General features: G+C 42.9%; 1 protein-coding gene across 3 annotated transcripts in view; it reads left to right on the forward strand.

Moving 5' to 3' along the window:
- nlgn3a (neuroligin 3a) overlaps nucleotides 1–20755 on the forward strand; it is a 232911-nt gene that overhangs the window by 169205 nt on the left and 42951 nt on the right. For all 3 annotated transcript variants that reach the window (XM_055643648.1, XM_055643649.1, XM_055643650.1), the window contains one exon: nucleotides 1115–1300. In XM_055643648.1, the coding sequence (XP_055499623.1) occupies nucleotides 1115–1300 (186 nt within the window). The remainder of the gene's footprint in view (nucleotides 1–1114; nucleotides 1301–20755) is intronic.

Consider the following 20755-nt stretch of genomic DNA (forward strand, 5'->3'; position numbering starts at 1 on the left):
GGGACTGTACATTGGCCAGTTGGATGGTCGGGAGAGGGGGTCGAAGTGCCCTGTGCTTCAGTCTGACCTGAAGTCCTGCCCGTCGGCCACGTTTTCAGACACAATGGAGGCCTCTCCATTGTTTCCAGGTACTGTACTTACTGTACCTGCTGTTTCTGCTAACCCGTGCTGGAACGGGGATATGCTTGCAGACGGCAGCTCCCGCTCCATAACGAATGGGGGTTCCCACACAGTCAGCAGCTCCAGCTCCGTTGCTCCTGGAAGATCCTGCCCGTCGGCTCCAGACATCTCCCTGGTGTTTCCAGGTACAGTACCTGTGATCCTCAGTCGGGTCGGGTGTTCTCCAGCGATCGAGGGGTCGTTTACAGTCGAGGGCTCCCGCAGCTGCGGGAGATCGCGATATCGCAAATGCCTTCAAGTGCCACTAGCAGCTTGTCCGTTACGGCGCCAATTTCTGCCGTTTTTCAGATCCAGGTGTGTTGAGTGAAGTTATAAATAATTCTCTTCTGTTGAGCTGCTGGCAAAATGTCGCCACAGGCAGGCGCCATCTTTAAATTTAACTCAGTCTGGATGGTGACTGAGGCTAGCCTGAAACAAACAGAGGCCCCTCGAATGAGGATTCTCAGTCTGCTTTGCATCAAAGTTAGATGAAGCCTTTGTTTCAGATTTGCACAACACGAGTTTAATGTTAATGTAACTAAGAAACGGATTTGCATTGACGTACTGCAGTAAAAGATTTACACTCAATTCTTTGTACTACTGTATGAAGGTAGTCCTTAGAAGGGTCTTGTACCAAAATGTCACCTTGTCCATCTTCTCCAGAGATCCTCACCTGCTGAGTTTTTCCAACAATTTGTGTCCATTTGTGTATTAACCAGCATCTGCAGTTCTTTGTTTCTGCAAGCATCTTTATTGTTAAAGAACAATGTGCAGGAAAAAAAACCTGCAAACTAAACCAAAGATAGACACAAAAAACTGCAATAACTCAGTGGGTCATGCAGCATCTCTGGAGCCCGACCTAAGCTGTTTGTAAACCATGTTGCAGGGCATGGCCTATATTGTCTGTGCCCCATGCATACGACTGATCTCCCTTCATTGTTTTCTGTTCTTGTAGGTTTTCTAAGCACGGGCGATCAAGCTGCTAAAGGCAATTATGGACTTCTGGATCAGATCCAGGCCCTGCGCTGGATTAGTGAGAACGTAGCCTTCTTTGGAGGAGATCCCTTACGGATTACTGTCTTTGGCTCTGGAATCGGAGGGTCATGCGTCAGTCTTCTCACCCTGTCTCATCATTCAGAAGGTAAGTCAGTTCCACAGCTGATTACTTCCAGAATTAGGGACAGTTGACAGTAGGGACAATTAGAGGATTATTGTTGGGTGAGGTGACAAATGAAGAAGATTTTGAAGGAAAAGTAAGAGAATGCAAAAAGATGAATGGTGCTAATGGAGAAGGGGAGGAAACAAAGATATCACCAATGCAGTGGTGTGGGGCAGGCAAGCTGCTCGAAGGCTGGCCAGCCAGAAAGCTTTCAGTCAGGGCCAAGATGTCACCATCCATAAAGCATGTTCACACACTTACACAGCTGGGTTATGGATGGCAAGAGTTACTAGGCAGCCATCAGAGGGTAAAGAATACATGTACAATTGGTGCAGATGAGTGAGACTATTCATGGAAGAGCTGCAAGGGATGCAGAAGATGATTACTTCTGAAGAACAAACAGCAGATGAGGATTGACTATAAGAAACAGACTGAATGTAGCAAATGACTTTCAGTTGTATGAATGCAACATCCAGAGCAGAAATGGTGGAGGAGAGAAACCATATCTTGTGTGTACAGACTAGGTGGTGGATTGAAGACATTTTGGTGAAGGTTACAGATTCATTAGAAGGCAAGGATAAATGGATTTCACAGAAATGCAGAAGCCAACAGAAAAATCAAGAGTCACAAGTGTGTTTGTTTGTCATGTGCACCAGCAATGGAATAATGAAATTCTTACTGCAAGTTTACAGGCACATAAGGAGTCGTCAAGAGTGTTTTATTGTCATATGTTCAAAGAACAATGACATTCTTTCTTGCAACAGCACAACAGAATATGTAAACATAATACACTGTAGACAATATAATTAACGAGAGAAAAAAAAGTTCAGTGTGTGTATAAATACACATACTGACAAATACACATATATGTCGATCATATATATATATATATATACCCAAGCACACATACGTACACACAAAAAAAACAATAATAGTGCAATAATAACATTTTTTTTTCATTTTTTTTATTTTTTATTAGAAGTAAGTACAATACAGTGGTACCTTTTTTCAGGTGTCAAATACATGTTGACATGTTACATTCTATGTACAACTTCATTTTTTATTTTTTTTAAAGAAATGAGAGAGAGAAAGATAATAGAGAGTAGAAAATGTGTAGTGTGTTTAAAAAGAGAGAGAGAGAGTGAGGAAGAAAAGTAAGACAGAAAAAAGAGCAAGAGGGAGAGTAGCAAATAGGAGATAGGAGATGAGTATTTGTATTCTTGACCATCTTTCACCCAGACCTGACACAGTTGGTTTTTATGAATTCTGTTGCACCACATGTATCCAAGAAGTCAATAAATGAAGACCAACTCGTTAAGAATTGGTCTGGTTTATCTATTAGGAGGAGTCGCATTTCTTCAAGATGTGCAGTGTCCAGCATATTTATAATCCACATTTTAAGCGCTGGTATGGGTGTATTTTTCCAAAATTTGAGTATAAGTTTTTTTGCTATTATTAACCCATAATTAAAAAATGAATTTTGAAATGTGTTTAATTTGTTCCCGTCTCCCGTTACTCCAAGTATAATCATTTCAGTGTTAGGCTCCATTTTTATCTTGAATAATTTTGTAAATATATCAAAAATATCACACCATTTATAAACTTTTATGCAGGAGCAATAATAACAATAATAGTCTATGTAGCTCAGAGCTCATTTGAGATAATGTTTAGTAACTAAATGACTGCAGGGAAGAAGCTGTTCCTGAACCTGGACTTTCAGGCTCCTGTACTTTCTTCCTGATGGCAGGAGTAAAATGAGTGTGAAGCCAGGGTGTGTGGGTCTCTGATTATGCTGGCTGCCTTTTTGAGGCAGCGATTCTGGTAAATTCCTTTGATGGTGGGGTGGTCAGAGCCGGTGATGGACCGGGCAGTGTTCACAACTTTTTGCAGTCTTCTTTGCTCTTGCAGTCTTTGCAGTCAATATGCTCTCTACTGTACACCTGTAGAAATTCAAGAGAATCCTCTCTGACATACCAAATCCGCATGTCATACCACGTTAATGCACTTACACAACAAATAAATATACAATAATCAATACAATAAATTACCAGCAATACCAATAACTGAACTATATAGTACAAACTGAAGTATGCAAAGTCCATAGTCGGCAGTTACTGAGGTGGGGTTGTTGCTGTGGCTGTGCTGTCAAGATCAGGAACCCAAGACAGGGTTTGGACCTGAAGCATCAGTTATCTTCCTCTTTTAGAGATGCTGCCTGACTCGCTGAGTTCCCCCAGCAGTTTGTTTTTTTGTAGACTGTTGTGTCCAGATCCCACCAATCCCCACCTCATGTTTTCCAATTCTCAATATTGGAACATTGGTTCATTTGATTGTGATGCTCTCCTCTACAGTGTACAGAGTGTTCCTTATATTATGATCGATACCTCTAAGCCAAAGATCACACCTAACTAGCTGAATACTGGCAGCTGTGAGAACTGGTATCCCATCAATAAAAAACATCACACTGAAAATGACAATGTTAGTTTCAATGTGTAGGAAGGAACTGCAGATGCTAGTTGAAATCGAAGATCGACACAAAAAGCTGGAGTAACTCAGCGGGTCAGACAGCATCTCTGGAGAAAAGGAATAGGTGACGTTTTGGGTCGAGAAGCAGGGTCTCGAACCTACACCTTTTCTCCAGAGATACTGTCTGACCCGCTAAGTTACTCCAGTTTCTTGTGTCCATCTACTGTTTTCACACAGGGAAAGCCAACTATTGCATTCAGAAACGTTTAATTGAATATTTTGAGCTTTATATTACTTTCATAACCATTATTAGGGTGACTCATAACACTGCCTTGATCTCAATGAGAAAGAGTACTGCAATTTCTAGTTCAACGTGCAAAACATCCAACTATTTTGGTACTTTAACCATATAACCATATAACAATTTCAGCATGGAAGTCCGTGCCGAACAACTTTTTTTCCCCTTAGTCCCACCTGCCTGCACATACCATAACCCTCCATTCCCTTCTCATCCATATGCCTATCCAATTTATTTTTAAATGATACCAATGAACCTGCCTCCACCACTTCCACTGGAAGCTCATTCCACACCGCTACCACTCTCTGAGTAAAGAAGTTCCCCCTCATATTACCCCTAAACTTCTGTCCCTTAATTCTGAAGTCATGTCCTCTTGTTTGAATCTTCCCTATTCTCAAAGGGAAAAGCTTGTCCACATCAACTCTGTCTATCCCTCTCATCATTTTAAAGACCTCTATCAAGTCCCCCCTTAACCTTCTGCGCTCCAGAGAATAAAGACCTAACTTATTCAACCTATCTCTGTAACTTAGTTGTTGAAACCCAGGCAACATTCTAGTAAATCTCCTCTGTACTCTCTCTATTTTGTTGACATCCTTCCTATAATTGGGCGACCAAAATTGTACACCATACTCCAGATTTGGTCTCACCAATGCATTGTACAATTTTAACATTACATCCCAGCTTCTATACTCAATGCTCTGATTTATAAAGGCTAGCATACCAAAAGCTTTCTTTACCACCCTATCTATATGAGATTCCACCTTCAAGGAACTATGCACGGTTATACCCAGATCCCTCTGTTCAACAGTATTCTTCAATTCCCTACCATTTACTATGTACGTCCTATTTTGATTTGTCCTGCCAAGGTGTAGCACCTCACATTTATCAGCATTAAACTCCATCTGCCATCTTTCAGCCCATTTTTCCAAATGGCCTAAATCACTCTGTAGACTTTGGAATCCTCTTCATTATCCACAACACCCCCTATCTTGGTATCATCTGCATACTTACTAATCCAATTTACCACACCTTCATCCAGATCATTGATGTACATGACAAACAGCAAAGGACCCAACACAGATCCCTGAGGCACCCCACTAGTCACCTGCCTTCAACCCAATAAACAGCCATCCACCATTACCCTCTGGCTTCTCCCATTCAGCCACTGTTGAATCCATCTTGCTATTCCTGCATTTATACCCAACAGTTGAACCTTCTTAACCAACCTTCCATGAGGAACCTTGTCAAAGGCCTTACTAAAGTCCATATAGACAACATCCACTGCTTTACCCTCGTCAATTTCCCTAGTAAACTCTTAAAAAATTCAAGAAAATTAGTCAAACATGACCTTCCAGGCACAAATCCAGATTCCTAATCAGACCCTGTTTATCTAGATGCTTATATATATTATCTCTAAGTATCTTTTCCATTGATTTGCCCACCACTGAAGTCAAACTAACAGGTCTATAATTGCTAGGGTTACTCTTAGAACCCTTTTTAAACAATGGAACAACATGCGCAGTACACCAATCCTCGGGGACTATTCCCGTTTCTAATGACATTTGAAATATTTCTGTCATAGCCCCGGCTATTTCTACACTAACTTCCCTCAATGTCCTAGGGAATATCCTGTCAGGACCTGGAGACTTATCCAATTTTATATTTTTCAAAAGTGTCAGTACTTCTTTTACTTTGAACCTCATAGTATCCATAGCTACTCTACTAGTTTCCCTTACCTCACATAATTCAATATCTCCCCCATTTCTTTTGGCTCTGCAGATAGCTGTCCACTCTGTCTCTCCAATGGACCAATTTTATCCCTCGTTACCCTTTTGCTATTAATATAGCTGTAGAAACCCTTTGGATTTACTTTCACCTTACTTGCCAAAGCAACCTCATATCTTCTTTTAGCTTTTCTAATTTCTTTCTTAAGATTCTTTTTACATTCCTTATACTCCTCAAGCACCTCATTTACTTCATGCTGCCTATAGTTATTGTAGATCTCCCTCTTTTTCCGAACAAGATGTCCAATTTCCCTTGAAAACCAGGGCTCTTTCCAATTTTTACTGTTTTCTTTCAACCGAACAGGAACATAAAGATTCTGTACTCTTAAAATTTCCCCTTTAAATGTCCTCCATTTCTCTTCTACATCTTTCCCATAAAACAAAATGTCCCAGTTCACTCCTTTTAAATCATCTCGCATCTCATCAAAGTTAGCCTTTCTCCAATCAAAAATCTCAACCCTAGGTCCAGTTCTGACCCTCTCCATAATTATATTGAAACTAATGGTATTGTGATCACTGGACCCGAAGTGCTCCCCAACGCATACCTCCGCCACCTGTCCCGTCTCATTTCCTAACAGGAGGTCCAGCACTGCCCCTCCTCTAGTAGGTACCTCTATGTATTGCTATGTATCACTTTCTTTAAGATTTACGGAATTAGTGGGAGTACTAAATAGTGATAAATTTAGCATGGGAGCACATGAGTAAGTAAATATTTTAGCCTTAGCATTTTCCCATCAAAGCTTTTAGTTGTACAGGTGCACAACCTTTTATCCGAAGATCCAAATAACGAAAACCTCCGAATAGCGGACATTTTTTCGGTCCTTGAAGAAAGGTCCTTGAAAACGTTCACCGAGGGCGGCCCGCAGAGGTGACAGTGGAACCTCCGGTTGGTCCGCGAAGAAAGGGGAACTAAATCCCCATTCATAAAAGAGAAGGTGAGGGTATATTGCGCGGGAGGGTTAATAATTGACAATATGCTGCTACCTGCCCGCTGAGTTAAAAAGTTCCCACGGTAGACACGATACACAGTGTATCGTGAGTCTTGCGTGGGAACTTTTTAACTCAGCGTGCAGGCAGCAGCAGATTGCCGCTCCCTTCAGTTTCACCCCACCTACACCCCTCTGCTTCCCGGCCATGTGTGTGACCCCATCCCTCCCCTCTCCAGCTCCCCGCTCCTTGCACCGGCGCGGGGGCTTTGTACTGTCTTCATGTCGGCGATGGCAGCAGGTCAGTGCAGTCACCGGAGACGTCAGGACCAATTGGACGTCGACCACCAGGCCCACCGCAAGCACGGAGATCCCAGAGACCCACAGCCAGCAGCAGCCCAGCAGCCCAAGTCCTCGGGGAGAGGATTCGTCTGGAGTTGGAGGGGGAGGGGGGTATTGTGCTGTTTGATCGCCCCCTGCTATCCCAGGGACAGGGAGACAGCGGCTTTTTAGACTGGTGGGCAATCACTTCCAAAGTTCTGCCCACACAGTCAGTACACCTCTCCTACACTGCATTTCATACAAACATTTATTCTGCAAAAAAACTACATTGAAGACTCAAACTCGCGACCGAGTAACTGCCAGGATCGAGGCGCAAACTCGCGACCTAGCTAGGCCGCCTAAGGGCATGTAACCCCGCTAGGGTGACATGAGTGCGAGAGGTGATTCAATGCTGTGGGCACATTTACAAATTCAGGAATTCATTCAACACACTGCATTTCATACAGACATTTATTCTGCAAGAAAAAACTACATAGAAGACTCAAACTCGCGACCGAGTAACTGCCGGGATCGAGGCGCAAACTCGCGACTTTGCGGATATGAGCCGAGCACTCTACCACTGAGCCAGCCATTAAAATCTACGCTAAAAAATTTCCATTCCGAAGGCTGACAAATTCTGAATTACGAAAAGTGTCTGGTCCCAAGGCTTTCGGATAAAAGGTTGTGCACCTGTATCTCCCACCTTGTGCTGCAAGATTCCAGCTTTTTCTTACATAGGTCAGTTTTGTGGGCAGGTTCCTCAAGAGTGCATTATAAACTAATGCACAGATTTCGGAAATCCAACATGTCCACAGTGTAATTTGCACTTCAAACTTCACGATGTTTTCCTGAAATTAGTCAAATAGAATAGCGTAATCTCTTCAGCATGCATCACTCTCGTGCACTTTAAACAGTTTTCCCCTTGGAGTCAGTATCTGATATATTAAATTCAATCATGATTTCATTGTGATTGTCATCTAATTGTTAGGTGTGGCTGATGTGATTGACTTCTCAGGATCATCGTGAACCTCTAGTTACTGGGGTGTCAACTGAGAATTAAAAATTCTATCAAAATAGAAATTTCAAAACTACAAAAGCATTTTTGAGGCATAGTGTCCTTCTGCTAAAGCCATTATGCCTACAGCCATAACAGCCTGGATATACTTGATCGCATATAATGTGCATTATTAACTGGATTGAATCTAGTTAGAAATTAGAATGGCAATAACTCAGAATGCTAAGTGCTCTAGGTTACATTTTGAATTAAAATTTAAATGCTTCACTGATTCTACATCACAATGAGCAGAAATGAGGCCTTCATATATTGTAGCACAGCCGTCACTGTGGAAGTCTATGCCAGTAAAAGGTGCAGGTCAGATAGTCTCCTTCAACCTATAATAAGACTGGATTATATTTAGTTCAGATTGGTGGGCGGCGTGACCGACGTCGCAGCGGCCTCTGCAGTCTGTCTGTGTTTTTTGGTTTTTTTTAGTCCCGTTGAGGGTTTAGTTTGTAGTGGGTTTTTAAATGTGTATGTGTGGGGGGTGGGTGGGGGAATCTTTTAAATCTCTTCCCTGCATGGAGACCCGACCTTTTCCCTGTCGGGTCTCCGTTGCCGTTGGGGCCTGGCACCGTGGAGCGGCCTCCAACCGGAACGACCTGGAGGCTCAAGTCACGGAGCCTGTGGAGCTGTGGAGCTGCGAAGCTGTGGAGCTGTGGAGCTGCGGACCTACCATTGTGGAGCTGGCCAGCTTCGGAGCGTGGAGTGCTGCGGCGGCGCGCTGCTGCGACCCAACTCCGGTGGATGGTGACACCGGGAGCTCGCGGGTCCCCGGTGGGAGACCGCTTTGCGGGGCACCGGCAACAGCGACTTCTCCCGCTCGAATTGCGAGGTTGAGAGTGACCTGGAGCGGGGCCTTACAACGCCCGGCGCGGCTGTAAATTGCCGCGGACTTGCTAGCGCCCGCCGGGGGCTCCAACATCGGGACCCGGAGCAGGGCCTTTCATCGCCCGGCGCGGCTTTAAGTGGCCGCGGACTTGCTAGCGCCTGCCGGGGGCTTTGACCTCGACTTCGGGAGAGGAATGGAGAGCAGGGGAGAGATAAGACTTTGCCTTCCATCACAGTGAGGAGGAGACTCACTATGATGGATGTTTATGTGAATTGTATTGGTGTGTGTCTTGGTTCTTTTCTTGTATGGCTGCAGAAACCAAATTTTGTTTGAACCTCAAGTGAGGTTCAAATGACAAATAAAAGGTATTGTATTGTATTGTATTGTATTATCACATGTCTTGGATTGTGGCCATGTCAGTGCATATAGTCATAGTCACAGAGTGATACAGAGTGGAAATAGGCCCTTCGGTCCAACTCGCCCACACCGGCCAACAATGTCCCAACTACTCTAGTCTCGCTTGCCTGCGCTTGGTCCATATCCCTCCAAACCCGTCCTATCCATGCACCTGTCCAATTGTCTCTTAAACGATGGGATAATCCCAGCCTCAACTATCTCTTCTGGCGGTTTGTTCCATACACCCACCACCTTTTGTGTGAAAAAGTTACCCCGCAGATTCCTATTAAATATTTTCCCCTTCACCTTGAACCCGTCCTCAGGTCCTCGATTCCCCTACTCTGGGTAAAAGACTGTGCATCCAGCTGATCAATTCCTCCCATGAATTTGTATACCTGTATAAGATCTCCCTTCATCCTCCTGTGCTCCATGTAATAGAGACTCAGCCTACTCATCCTCTCCCTATAGCTCACACCCTCTAGTCCTGGAAACATCCTCGTAAATCTTTTCTAAACCCTTTCAAGCTTGAAGGTAGACAAAAATACTGAAGGCACTGTGGTGTTTGGAAGGTAGACAAATCTCCAGGGCCTGATCAGATATATCCGAGGACACAGCAGGAAACTGGAGTGGAAATTGCGGGAGCCCCGGTTGAAAAGTATGAGTCGTTCTTAAATACAGGAGGGGTGCCGGAAGACTGGAGGGTGGCAAATGTTGTGCCTCTTTTCAAGAAGGGCTGCAGGGAAAATGCTGGGAACTATAGGCCGGTGAGCTTAACATCTGTAGTTGGTAAGTCACTGGAGAGTATTCTGATGGATAGGTTATATAGGCATTTGGATGGGCAAGGGCTGATTAGGGATAGTCACCATGGTTTTGTCCATGAGAGAAATTGTCTCACAAATCTGATTGATTTTTTGAAGACATGACCAAAAAGGTTGATGAGGGTTGAGCTGTAGATGCTGTGTACATGGACTAAAGTAAGGCGTTCGACAAGGTTCTGCATGGTAGATTGCTCTGGAAGGTTAGATCGCATGGGATCCAAGGAGCTTTGCCGAATGGATAGCAAATTGGCTCCAAGGAAGGAAGCAGAGGGTGATGGTGGAAAGTTGCATCTCAGACTGGAGGCCTGTGACTAGTGGTGTGTCTCAGGGTTTGGTGCTGGGTCTGTCATTGTTTGCCATCTACATCAGTGATTTGGATGAGAACATACAGGGCAAGTTTAGCAAGTTTGCCGATGATACAAAAGTTAGTGGTTTTGCAGATAGTGAAGATGGTTGTGAAAGATTGCAGCAAGATCTGGATCGATTGGCCAGATGAACAGAGGAATGGTTGATGGAAATTAATACAGAAAAGTGTGAGGTGTTGCATTTTGGGACATCGAACAAGGGCAGGACCTTTACAGTAAATGGTAGGCCTCTGGGAAGTGTTATAGAGCAGAGGGATCAAGGAGTCCAGGTGCTTGGTTCCTTGAAGGTCGAGTCGCAGGTAGATAAAGTGGTCAAAAAGGCTTTTGGTTCTTTGGCCTTCAGAGTATTGAGTATAGAAGATGGGAGGTGTTTAAGAAAGAACTGCAGATGCTGGTAAAATCAAAGGTAGAAACCCTACCCATAACTAGCTTGAACTTAATCAAACTGTGGTCACTGATCCCAATAGGCTCCTACACACACACTTCATTACCTTGCCCCTCCCATTTTCCAAAATCTCAGAATTTGTTTTCCTCTAGCTATCAGATGAAAATCTTTGGTACACAAAATTGCTGGAGAAACTCAGCGGGTGCAGCAGCATCTATGGAGCGAAGGAAATAGGCGACGTTTCAGGCCGAAACCCTTCTTCTACATTGCAGTTCCTTCTTGAACACAGATGAAAATCTTTGCTTTGTTGGGAAGCGGTCTGAGAAGATAGCTCCTTCATGCTGTCATTCAGTTTCACATTCTCACAGTCACGTTCTGGTGCTGATGTATGCCCAGCTGGCAGGAAGTTGTGGGGTGGGAAAATTAATTGTGTGCTAATGCATCACTTGATAAAGTCAGGAGACATTGACACATTTACATAACACCCCCTGGTGAAAGACTGTCTCTTCATGCACATTTTAACTGCAGCTGCCAGAATTTAGAGCATTTAGTGAATTCGCATCACATTGGCCCGTTGTTCCAGATTTTACTCAAACTAATGGACCGGAATCTGCAGTGAGAATTATAGCGAGGCCATCAGCAGTCTCCTTTATAAAAGGGGATATTTTGACAGCAATGTCTGGAATATGCACATGTACAGTTAAAATGAGGAAATCCTGTAGCTGTTCCTAGTAATTATTTGCTTCTTCGTAAGGTGTGTTGTTACAATCTTCTCTTGTGGCAACTTTGACATTATGAACTATTCTAATGTAAAACATATTGACAATACTATTCGTTAATGACTAAGGCATGACGGAGTATTTGACTATTAATTACCTTATAATTAACTGAAAAAACCTCTCTGGCTTTAAAATAAAATTTTATTTATGGAGTCTAATTGTCTCAAGTAATTATTTCATAATTAGAGTAAAACAGCACAGGAACAAGCCCTTCTACCCAAGCTATGCTGACTGAGATGCCCCATCTAAGCTAGTCCCATTTGCCTGTGTTTAGCACGTATCTCTTGAAACCTTTCTTATCCATGTACCTGTCCAAGTGCCTTTTAAATGCTGTTATAGTACTTGCCTCAATTAACTCCTCTGGAAGCTTGTTCCAGATACCCACCAACATTTGAGTGAAAGGTTTGCCCCTCAGGTTCTTAGTAAATCTTGCCCCTCACCTTAAACCTATGCCCCATGGTTTTTGACTGCTCTACTCTGGGTAAAATACTTTGTTCATTCACCTTATCTATTCCACTCATGATTTTATACACCCCTGTAAGATCATCCATCAGACTCCTGAACCCCAAGAAATAAAATCCTTCCCTGCCCAACTTTTCCTTATAGCTCAGCCCCTCAAATCTTGGCAACAACCTTGTAAATCTTCTCTGCACTTTCCAGCTTATTGCACCCTTCCTAAAGTATGGTGACCAAATCTGAACACATATGTGGCCTCACAAATGTCTGGTGTCGACCCTGTCCCTGGGTGCTGTCTGTGTGAGTTTGCACGTTCTCCCTGTGACTGTGTGGGATTCCTCCAGATGCTCTGGTTTTCTCTCAATCTCTGTGGGTTTGTATGTTAATTGGGTTTTGTAGTAAATGGATGAGAAAGTAGGACAACATAAAACTAGTGTGAACTGGCAAGTGATGGACAGCCAAAGGATCTGTTTCCATGTTATATCTCTAAACAAAACCTTCATTACCACTCAAAAGCTCAATGTACTCAATATAGACACAAAATGCTGGAATAACATAGCTGGCCAGGCATCATCTCTGGAGAAAATGGACAGATGACGTTATGGGTTAGGACAATCCTTCAGACTGATCAGTCAGAAGAAGGATTCCATCCCAAAACGTCACCTACCCATTTAGAGGCCAAATACAGGCCAATGGAACTAGCATAGATAGGCATCTTGGCTGCCATGGATGTTAGGACCAAGGGCCTGCTTCCATCTCCCAGAATATGAAGCCATGAGCCTGTCCAAACATAAGAGAGGGAAAAAGGGTGGATATACATGCAGAGTTTTACAGACAAGATCATATGCTCATATGAGCAGAGCAGAAACAGAGTGAAATTAAGCTGCTGAGCTATTGAATTCGAGGTGAGGGTGAAGGCTTACAACCATGCAGTGTAGGAAGGGAGAATAAATACAAAACAATGTTCCATTTGCTTCTCTAGAGAATCTGTGAAGCTGATAAATGGGGATAAGGATAGATGGAAGGAGCTCCATTAGGGATGCTGACGTTTCATGTCGAGACTGGCATTAATCCTGATATGTTCTGCCAGCATTCTGTGTTTTATTCCAAATCCCAGCATCTGCGGTCTCTTTTATCTTCACTTAAGGAATAGAGCTGGCGTGACTATTTGTGTCCAATGATCTATTTCTGCAAAAGAAATCCCGCTCAATAAGATGTAATCACTACTTGATCTGGTTCCTGATCTAGTTGACCCACAAGGATTTACTATCTGGAATGAGCCATTTTCTAGAGAGGTTATTTACCAACCCAGTACAGCTGGAGCAATGCACCAATCAAACTGAAATAAATGACTACTACCCAGAATGGATCCACAGGCAAGATTGGGGCCATAATGGTAGAACACTGAATCTTGTAAATTATCTGTATGTGTTGAACTGTCATTTATCATTCAATTGGAAGGAGGGTTGTGTTGAAGATTCCTCTGTAGTTTACTGAACATTTACTGAAATATTCTGTAATGTTGGCTGACAAGATCGTGCAGTTTTGTGTTCTCTTTGTCTCTTTGCAGTACCTGTTCATAGTATAAGTGGATTGGGACATGAGTGGTAGGATTTTGAGAGTTGATTTCCTGATGCTTAAGCCAGGCTTATGCACTTGAGCGAGAAGCACAAAATCTATTTCACCTCAATAATATGTTGCTACTTCAAAAAAGTCTGCAAGAAGTGCTAATGTTGGTGTCACTACTCACATGAGACTCAGACGTTGGTGATGTTTCATTTACCTCCCTACATGTGGAATTTTAGCATTAATTAAGCTTCATATTACACCACAGTGACCTGTGAAATTCAGAGATAAAGCTTTGACAGCTACAAACAGCTTCATGGTGGTTTACGCACAGAATCCTGTGCTAAAGTGGGATATCACAGTTCCTCACAAGATTAGGCAATACTGAGCATAGCTTTGAATAATATCTTGCATGGCAAGAAAGGTGTCAGCCTTGAAAAACAAACTGCAACAGCACACATTATGGCTGCCATGGGGGAGAGAGGCTACAGAGGAGAATGTTTGTGCTCCTACACTTGGTGAAAGAGACCTGACATTCCCATCGGGCGTATAGATAGCGGGAGGAAAAACCTGTGTGCAAAGTGGGGTCGGACAACCCTCTGAGTAGAAGCAGGCTTCTGCTGTTTCCTCCAGATGTGCAATACATTCACTCAATGTCCACATGAGATATGTAAGTAAGACAAATATACCTGAAATCATAAGTTATAGGAGCAGAATTAGGCCGGTCGGCCCATCAAGTCTACTCCGCCATTCACTCATGGCTGATGTACATATCCCCCTCGACCCCATTCTCCTGCCCTCTCCTTATAACCCCTGACACCCTTATTAATCAAGAAACTACCAATCTCCGCATTTAAAATTAAAATATCCATTGACCTGACCTCCACAGCTTTCTGTGGCAAATGGTGATCTGCACAGTGCTGAAAGCAGCTGCAGTGAGTCATTTGAATAAATGGATCAACATTTATTCATTCTTTTTTTTTAAATTTCACAAATAAATTTTATTCGCGATAAAAAATATATACAAAACAAAAACTGTGTAGAAACTCTTCAAAGATTCTCATTGTCTATACATTCAATAGTGATCGCAACTTTTTTTAACGAAATACTCATGCTACTCATGTGGCCCATTGGGGTGATATCCCTTCCTTTGATGGTTGTCCTCATCAAACTCTGCCTCTCAATGTCCGGCAGTGGAGGAACCCTAGACTGTGGACCTCAGTGTGTGTGACGTTGTAAATGAGAGTGTGAGCAATTGCAATTGTCATGGGTGGCACAGTGGCCCAGCGGTAGAGTTGCTGCCCTACAGTGCCAAAGACCTGGATTCGATCTTGACTACGGATGCTGTCTGTCATCATCATCATCGGCACTCACTCGAAACGAGTATGACTGTCCTCTACTCTCCATAAGGTCGTCTACTTGTGGGTCTGCAGATGTCTGTAGAGGCCGATCCGCGATCCACACACCTTGGTGCAACGTGGGCAGTGGAGACTGGTGGTGGGTGCTAATCATCGAGCCCCCTTCTCTCTCTCCTTACGGTGCTGTTGCTTTGTCTCTGCGACACAGCGTAGTTCCATTTCATGACGTGCAGCTCCTTCCTGCATGGATTTCCTCCAGGAGCTCCTGTCCAGTGCAATGTGCTCCCAGTTGCTCGATGTGGAATTTCTTCAGACTGTTCTTAATGTTGTCCTTGAAGCGTTTCTTTGGCCCGTCAGGGGTTCCCGACCTTCCTTCAATTGAGAGCACAGGATTTGATCAGGGAGACGTGTGTTGGACATGCAGATGACATGGCCAGTCCATCGAAGTTGATGCTGCATTATTGTGGTGGTGATGCTGGTGGTGTTGGCTTCCTCCAAAACGCTGATGTTGGTGCGTTTGTCCTCCCAGCTGATCCTCAGAATCTTTCATAAGGGTCTTTGATGGTATTGTTCCAGGGCTCTCAAGTGCCTGCTGTAGGTGATCCATGACTCGGCTCCATACAAGAGGGTGGAGAGGACAACGGCTCTGTAGACCAGCAGTTTTGATTGAGCCTTTAGGTTTTGGGTTTCAAAGACTCTTTTCCTGAGTCTGAGGCTGGTGCAACTCAGGCGATGGTTGACCTCAGATTCGATGTCAGCTTTTGAGGAAAGAATGCTGCCAAGGTAGGGGAAGTGGTCAATGTTTTCAAGAGTGGTGTTGTCCACTTTTATAGTGGGCTGGGTAGACGGCTGGTTGGATTCTGGATGCCCTGGAGGTCTTCTGCAGAGTGTGCTGCAAAGGCGCAGTCGTCCGTGTGCTGAAGCTCCATGATGGCGGTGTTACTGACTTGGCTCTTGACCTTCAACCTATTAAGGTTGAAGAGCCCACTGTCAGTTCCATAGAGGATTGGGATCGCCCTGTGGCAGCTGTAGTGGCCATTTGGCTTATTTTGTGTGTCATTAATTATGACATTAGTCTTTAAATTTTAGATTGCCCGTAATTATGTGGGTGGGATTTATTACACAATCAAGGGTGTATTTGGTGCTGGCTTTCTTGCGCAGAAGCGTAGATTTTAGTTTAGTTGTGGACTTACATGGGGAAGGTATACTCTTCGACCATGTGAAGTTCAACTGAGACACGAGGAGTTTTCTAACGTTTAAAGTGATATGCTGGAGTTTGAACAAGATTAAAGTGTACGAGTCGGCGAAGAAGGTCGGATGTATATCTTATTGTTTTTCTTCAATGATAAATAAACTATTAATCAAAAGACTGTGTTATGAAGATGTATCTGTGAAGAAGCTCTGAAGGTCTCACGGAGAGCTCACATGCGTATTACGACATTCGCCTTAAACCATGTAGTCTCTTTAGTGGCTAGAGGGAGTAATCTCTTGAACGATATAAAAATCTGCTGCTGCATAAAGCCAAAGGATACCTCTGACAGGAGGTGAGAGCCAGTCCCAGAGAGTGGGACAGAAGACTTGGCTAGGATCTCGAAAGTGGTTTTTGCCAGAAGACCAATTCCAGCAGAGGAACTGAAGACAATAGATCTCGGCCAGAGATGGCCTGAGGGTTTATCGACAGCGACACGACTTATCTGAAGATTCAAGACATTATCACGGAGAATTGTGAGTAAAAATCGATTATTATACATTGAATTTTAAAGCTGGGAAGCTTTATGCAGAAAGATAGTGCCGCTAGTTTGGAGGATAGCCAATAAATTGTTTTTCCACTATGTCTGGAGAAACCCAGATATTCAACCTTGGGTTGTTTTGAAGCCGATAAGACACATTCCTTTTGAACTAACATCATTATAAACTTTGTTGATGTTGAGGGATGTAGTCTGGATATCCAATTTGTTATTGTTCCAGAGAAAAGATGTTTCCACAAAATTAGACCAAAATTGTAGGAGACCTTGTTCCTTCAATTTAAAGACTTGGCAATCTGCCAAGACCTGTTTACATCCATGGAGCCAGAAGATGAAGAAAGAGCCATGCCAGAGGAACCAAAAGGTGGCAGAGCCAGACTAAAGTATCGAGAAGATGCAGATAATACCCAAGCTGCCTACATGAAAGAAAAAGAGAAGGAGAGAAACAAATGATGGAAACAGGTTACCAGATTAATTGAGAGACAGAAGAAACTAATGGAATCGGATAAGAATGTGATCAAAGTAGAAACTAATCCGGGCCAACTATGGAACCTCTGCGAAGAGGTTGGAAAGAAACAAAATGTGTTGCTGTGTTCACAGCCGCCTCGAGAAGAACGTGAAAGACACACCCAGTGGTTGGAAGCAAGGGTGGAGATATTTAATGGTTTCAGGGATGAGGCAGAGGAGTGGTTATCTGAAATTATACCACAACTTACCGATTAACAGCTGGAAATGCGATGACAAGGTGCTGGAATGGAAGATGAGATTACACTGTTAATGTTGGCCAAATTAAAGGCAGCATAAAATGGAGGATCCCTGCATTTGTCAGCATTGCTTAACCCTTGTCAGCTGAACTTTACAGGCATTGAATGGTGCCAGCCAGTCTAGGCTCAGACTGGTATGCAGGATGGTGAAGGGTCCCCGTGTTCTCCTTGTTTCTCCTAAATTGATAAATGTATAGCAGTTTTGCAAATGAACCTTAAATGCATCATTTCAATTGGATCGCTGCAAAAGCATTGTAAATAGTATAAATAATGTTACAAGACAGTCATCCTGTTAATAGATGATTGGTCGAACTGTTGAGCCTCGGAGAAACTGTTTGAATCTCAGGGCACATGTTTCAATGTTTATTCTTGTTTGCTTCCGTCTAGAACTTTTTTTCAAATACACAACTGAAGATGTGTCTGATTGTTAGCAAATTCACCTAGTGGTCATAACCAAGAATATCAATTGTAGTGAAATCTTAGGGATTGTAACACTCAGTCCTACTAATCAATCAATATTGGTTACTGTATTATTGGGTTGGGGAAATGTCTATCATAGAATTTGAGAAATCCAGCATCTTTTTTAGCATCTTTATTGGATCTGAATTGTATAAATACTTTGTGTATGTAAAAAGATTTAGAGTGCGTTAAGATTTAGAAAGTTTAGATTTAGAGTGTGATTTACCGGACCGCTACTTGTATTGCCCCTGTGAGCGCTTAAGGATTTTCGGGTGTTAGATAATTGAAGTAAACGTGCGTTTGAAGTATTGTTACAATCCGATTTGTGGTGGTTCGATCAGGGTTCGTATTCTTTCGATCGCTGGATCGGGGGAGGATTCATTCCGTTGACCGAGTACGCCATGAGGAGCATTTATTAGAGTGTGAGTTACCGTCATAATAAGTGGATGCCTACAAGAGTGTGGTTAGGCATACTTATAATAAGTGGAATAATTTATTTTCTCTGTTCGATTTTGCTTACGCGCTTGGAGATTATTTGCATGTGTTTAGATTAAGGTCGGGGATAGGAAACGGGCTGCGAGAACGTGTGTGATTGCGGTTGGTTGTTTCCTGGAGCACCTTGATTTTGAATATTGCTTAAAAATGTCTTTGGTAATTTTGAAATGTTGAAATTAGAAAGGGGAAATTGTTAAGTGGTGCGATTAGCTTGAGAGTTGCTTCCATATCCAATAGAATGGGGAACCACGCTAATAAAGATATGACCACTGACTCGGAAAGTCCTTTACAAGAAATATGCAGTGAATTTCCACAAAAAGCTGACCGATTGAGATTTCTTTCCAGAGAATTAAATAGAGAATTAGGGAGCGAATTGTGGCCCAGATACAGTAAAGGGATTGAAATACATTGAGCAGATTATCTGGCAATGCAGCGATAATGCAGGGGCAAAAGAATTAATTGAATTGTGGAGAAATTATTATGAGGAATAGAAAGCGAGTAGAGCGGTGGAAAGAATGGCAAGTTGGAAGGAAGCAACTCTAAAGCAGGGGACAAAATTAGAGGATACTGAAGCATTTGAACCCCAAGGTAGCCTAAGGGAGGAGCTTGAGAGTATTAAGGGGAAAAGAAAATCCATATGTTTTAAGCATGAGGATCCGATGGTTGGCACTGGTTACGAGGGTGATGACGATGATTATTTAGAAGATTGGGAGAGTGTTAAAATTAGGAATTCACACCCACCACCTTAAACATCTTATGATCCCAATACTCTAGATGCACATTGCAGAGCTTGTGACCGGAATAGACAATCAAATTCCATGGTACAGACTTCCTTAAACCCGACCGCTCCGTCCATTACAGACAGTCCTAGAGTTCACGTTACCAGAAGCCAGGCTAGAAAAAGAACTCAATTAGTTATGGAGAAAGAAGAGCGTACCTCTAGACGAGTTGGACGAGCAATTAGAGAAGGAAATAAATCATTTAGAAAGTGCCGTGGGGGAAGATACATCTGAGACAACCATTGAAGAAGCCAAGATAGATCTTGAAACTAAACAAACAACCCTTCGACAGTTCCCTGTGAGGGAAATGCCTAATCCTTCTTTTGATCCAACCAATGCAGTAAGTGCAGTTAATCCCCTTACAATTAGAGTTTATTCCCCATGGAAGCCTAACGAGATGATGGCTATTTTAAGTCCACTTCGGTACTAATGCAAAACCATGGGGATAGACATAGACCAGTTGCATATCACTCCTCTAAATTAGATCCAGTAGCTAGGGGACATCCTCTTTGCACTCAAATCTTAACTGCAATCTACAATAGTTTACAATCAACTGCTAATTTGACACTCCAGCAGGAAATTGTAGTGTACAGTTCACATTCGGTATCAGCATTGTTGGGGCAGCTTCAAACCCAGCAATTGCCAATGGCCCGCCAAAATAAGTATGAGATCTATCAGTTGAACAATCCGAAATTGCAGTTCAAACAGTGTATATTGATTAACCCAGCCTCTTTTCTTATTTCACCCCCAGAAGAGCAATCAGAAGCAGGACATGACTGTGTATTTGTTATAGAGGAAGAAACATCAGTGAGAGAGGACTTGAGGGATGTACCCATGGAAGTCTCTGACATCACATTATATGTGGACGGGAGTGCATCCATTGCACCGTGGGATGAGAGATTGTCCGGGTATGCAATTGTTAATCAAAAGACGGAGATTGTAGAAACAGCTGCTTTTGAATCACCCTATTCAGCACAGCAAGCTGAATTATTCACTTTAATTCGGGCTTGCATTATTGGGGAAAATCTAAAAGTAAATATCTACACTGATTCTCGATATGCATTTGGGCTGGTGCATGATTTTAGACAATTATGGAAAAATAGGAGTTTCCTAATTTCTGCAAGCACCCAAATATCAAACAAACAATTGGTGACAGATTTATTGGAGGCCTTAATGCTACCCAGACAAATCTCTATAATGAAATGTAGTGCCCATACTAAAGGACAGACCCCAGTAGATATTGGAAATTGTAATGCCGATTTAGTAGCGAAGAAAGTATCATGGGAACGTAAGGTGGTGGTACCTAAAATGATGAGGCAGACTAAAAGTGTAACTAACAAGTCCCCCTTGGAGAAACTGATGCCAACCATCCAATAAATCATTCCATT

This window comes from Leucoraja erinacea, chromosome 12 (assembly GCF_028641065.1).
Source record: "Leucoraja erinacea ecotype New England chromosome 12, Leri_hhj_1, whole genome shotgun sequence".
NCBI classification, from domain to species: domain Eukaryota; kingdom Metazoa; phylum Chordata; class Chondrichthyes; order Rajiformes; family Rajidae; genus Leucoraja; species Leucoraja erinaceus.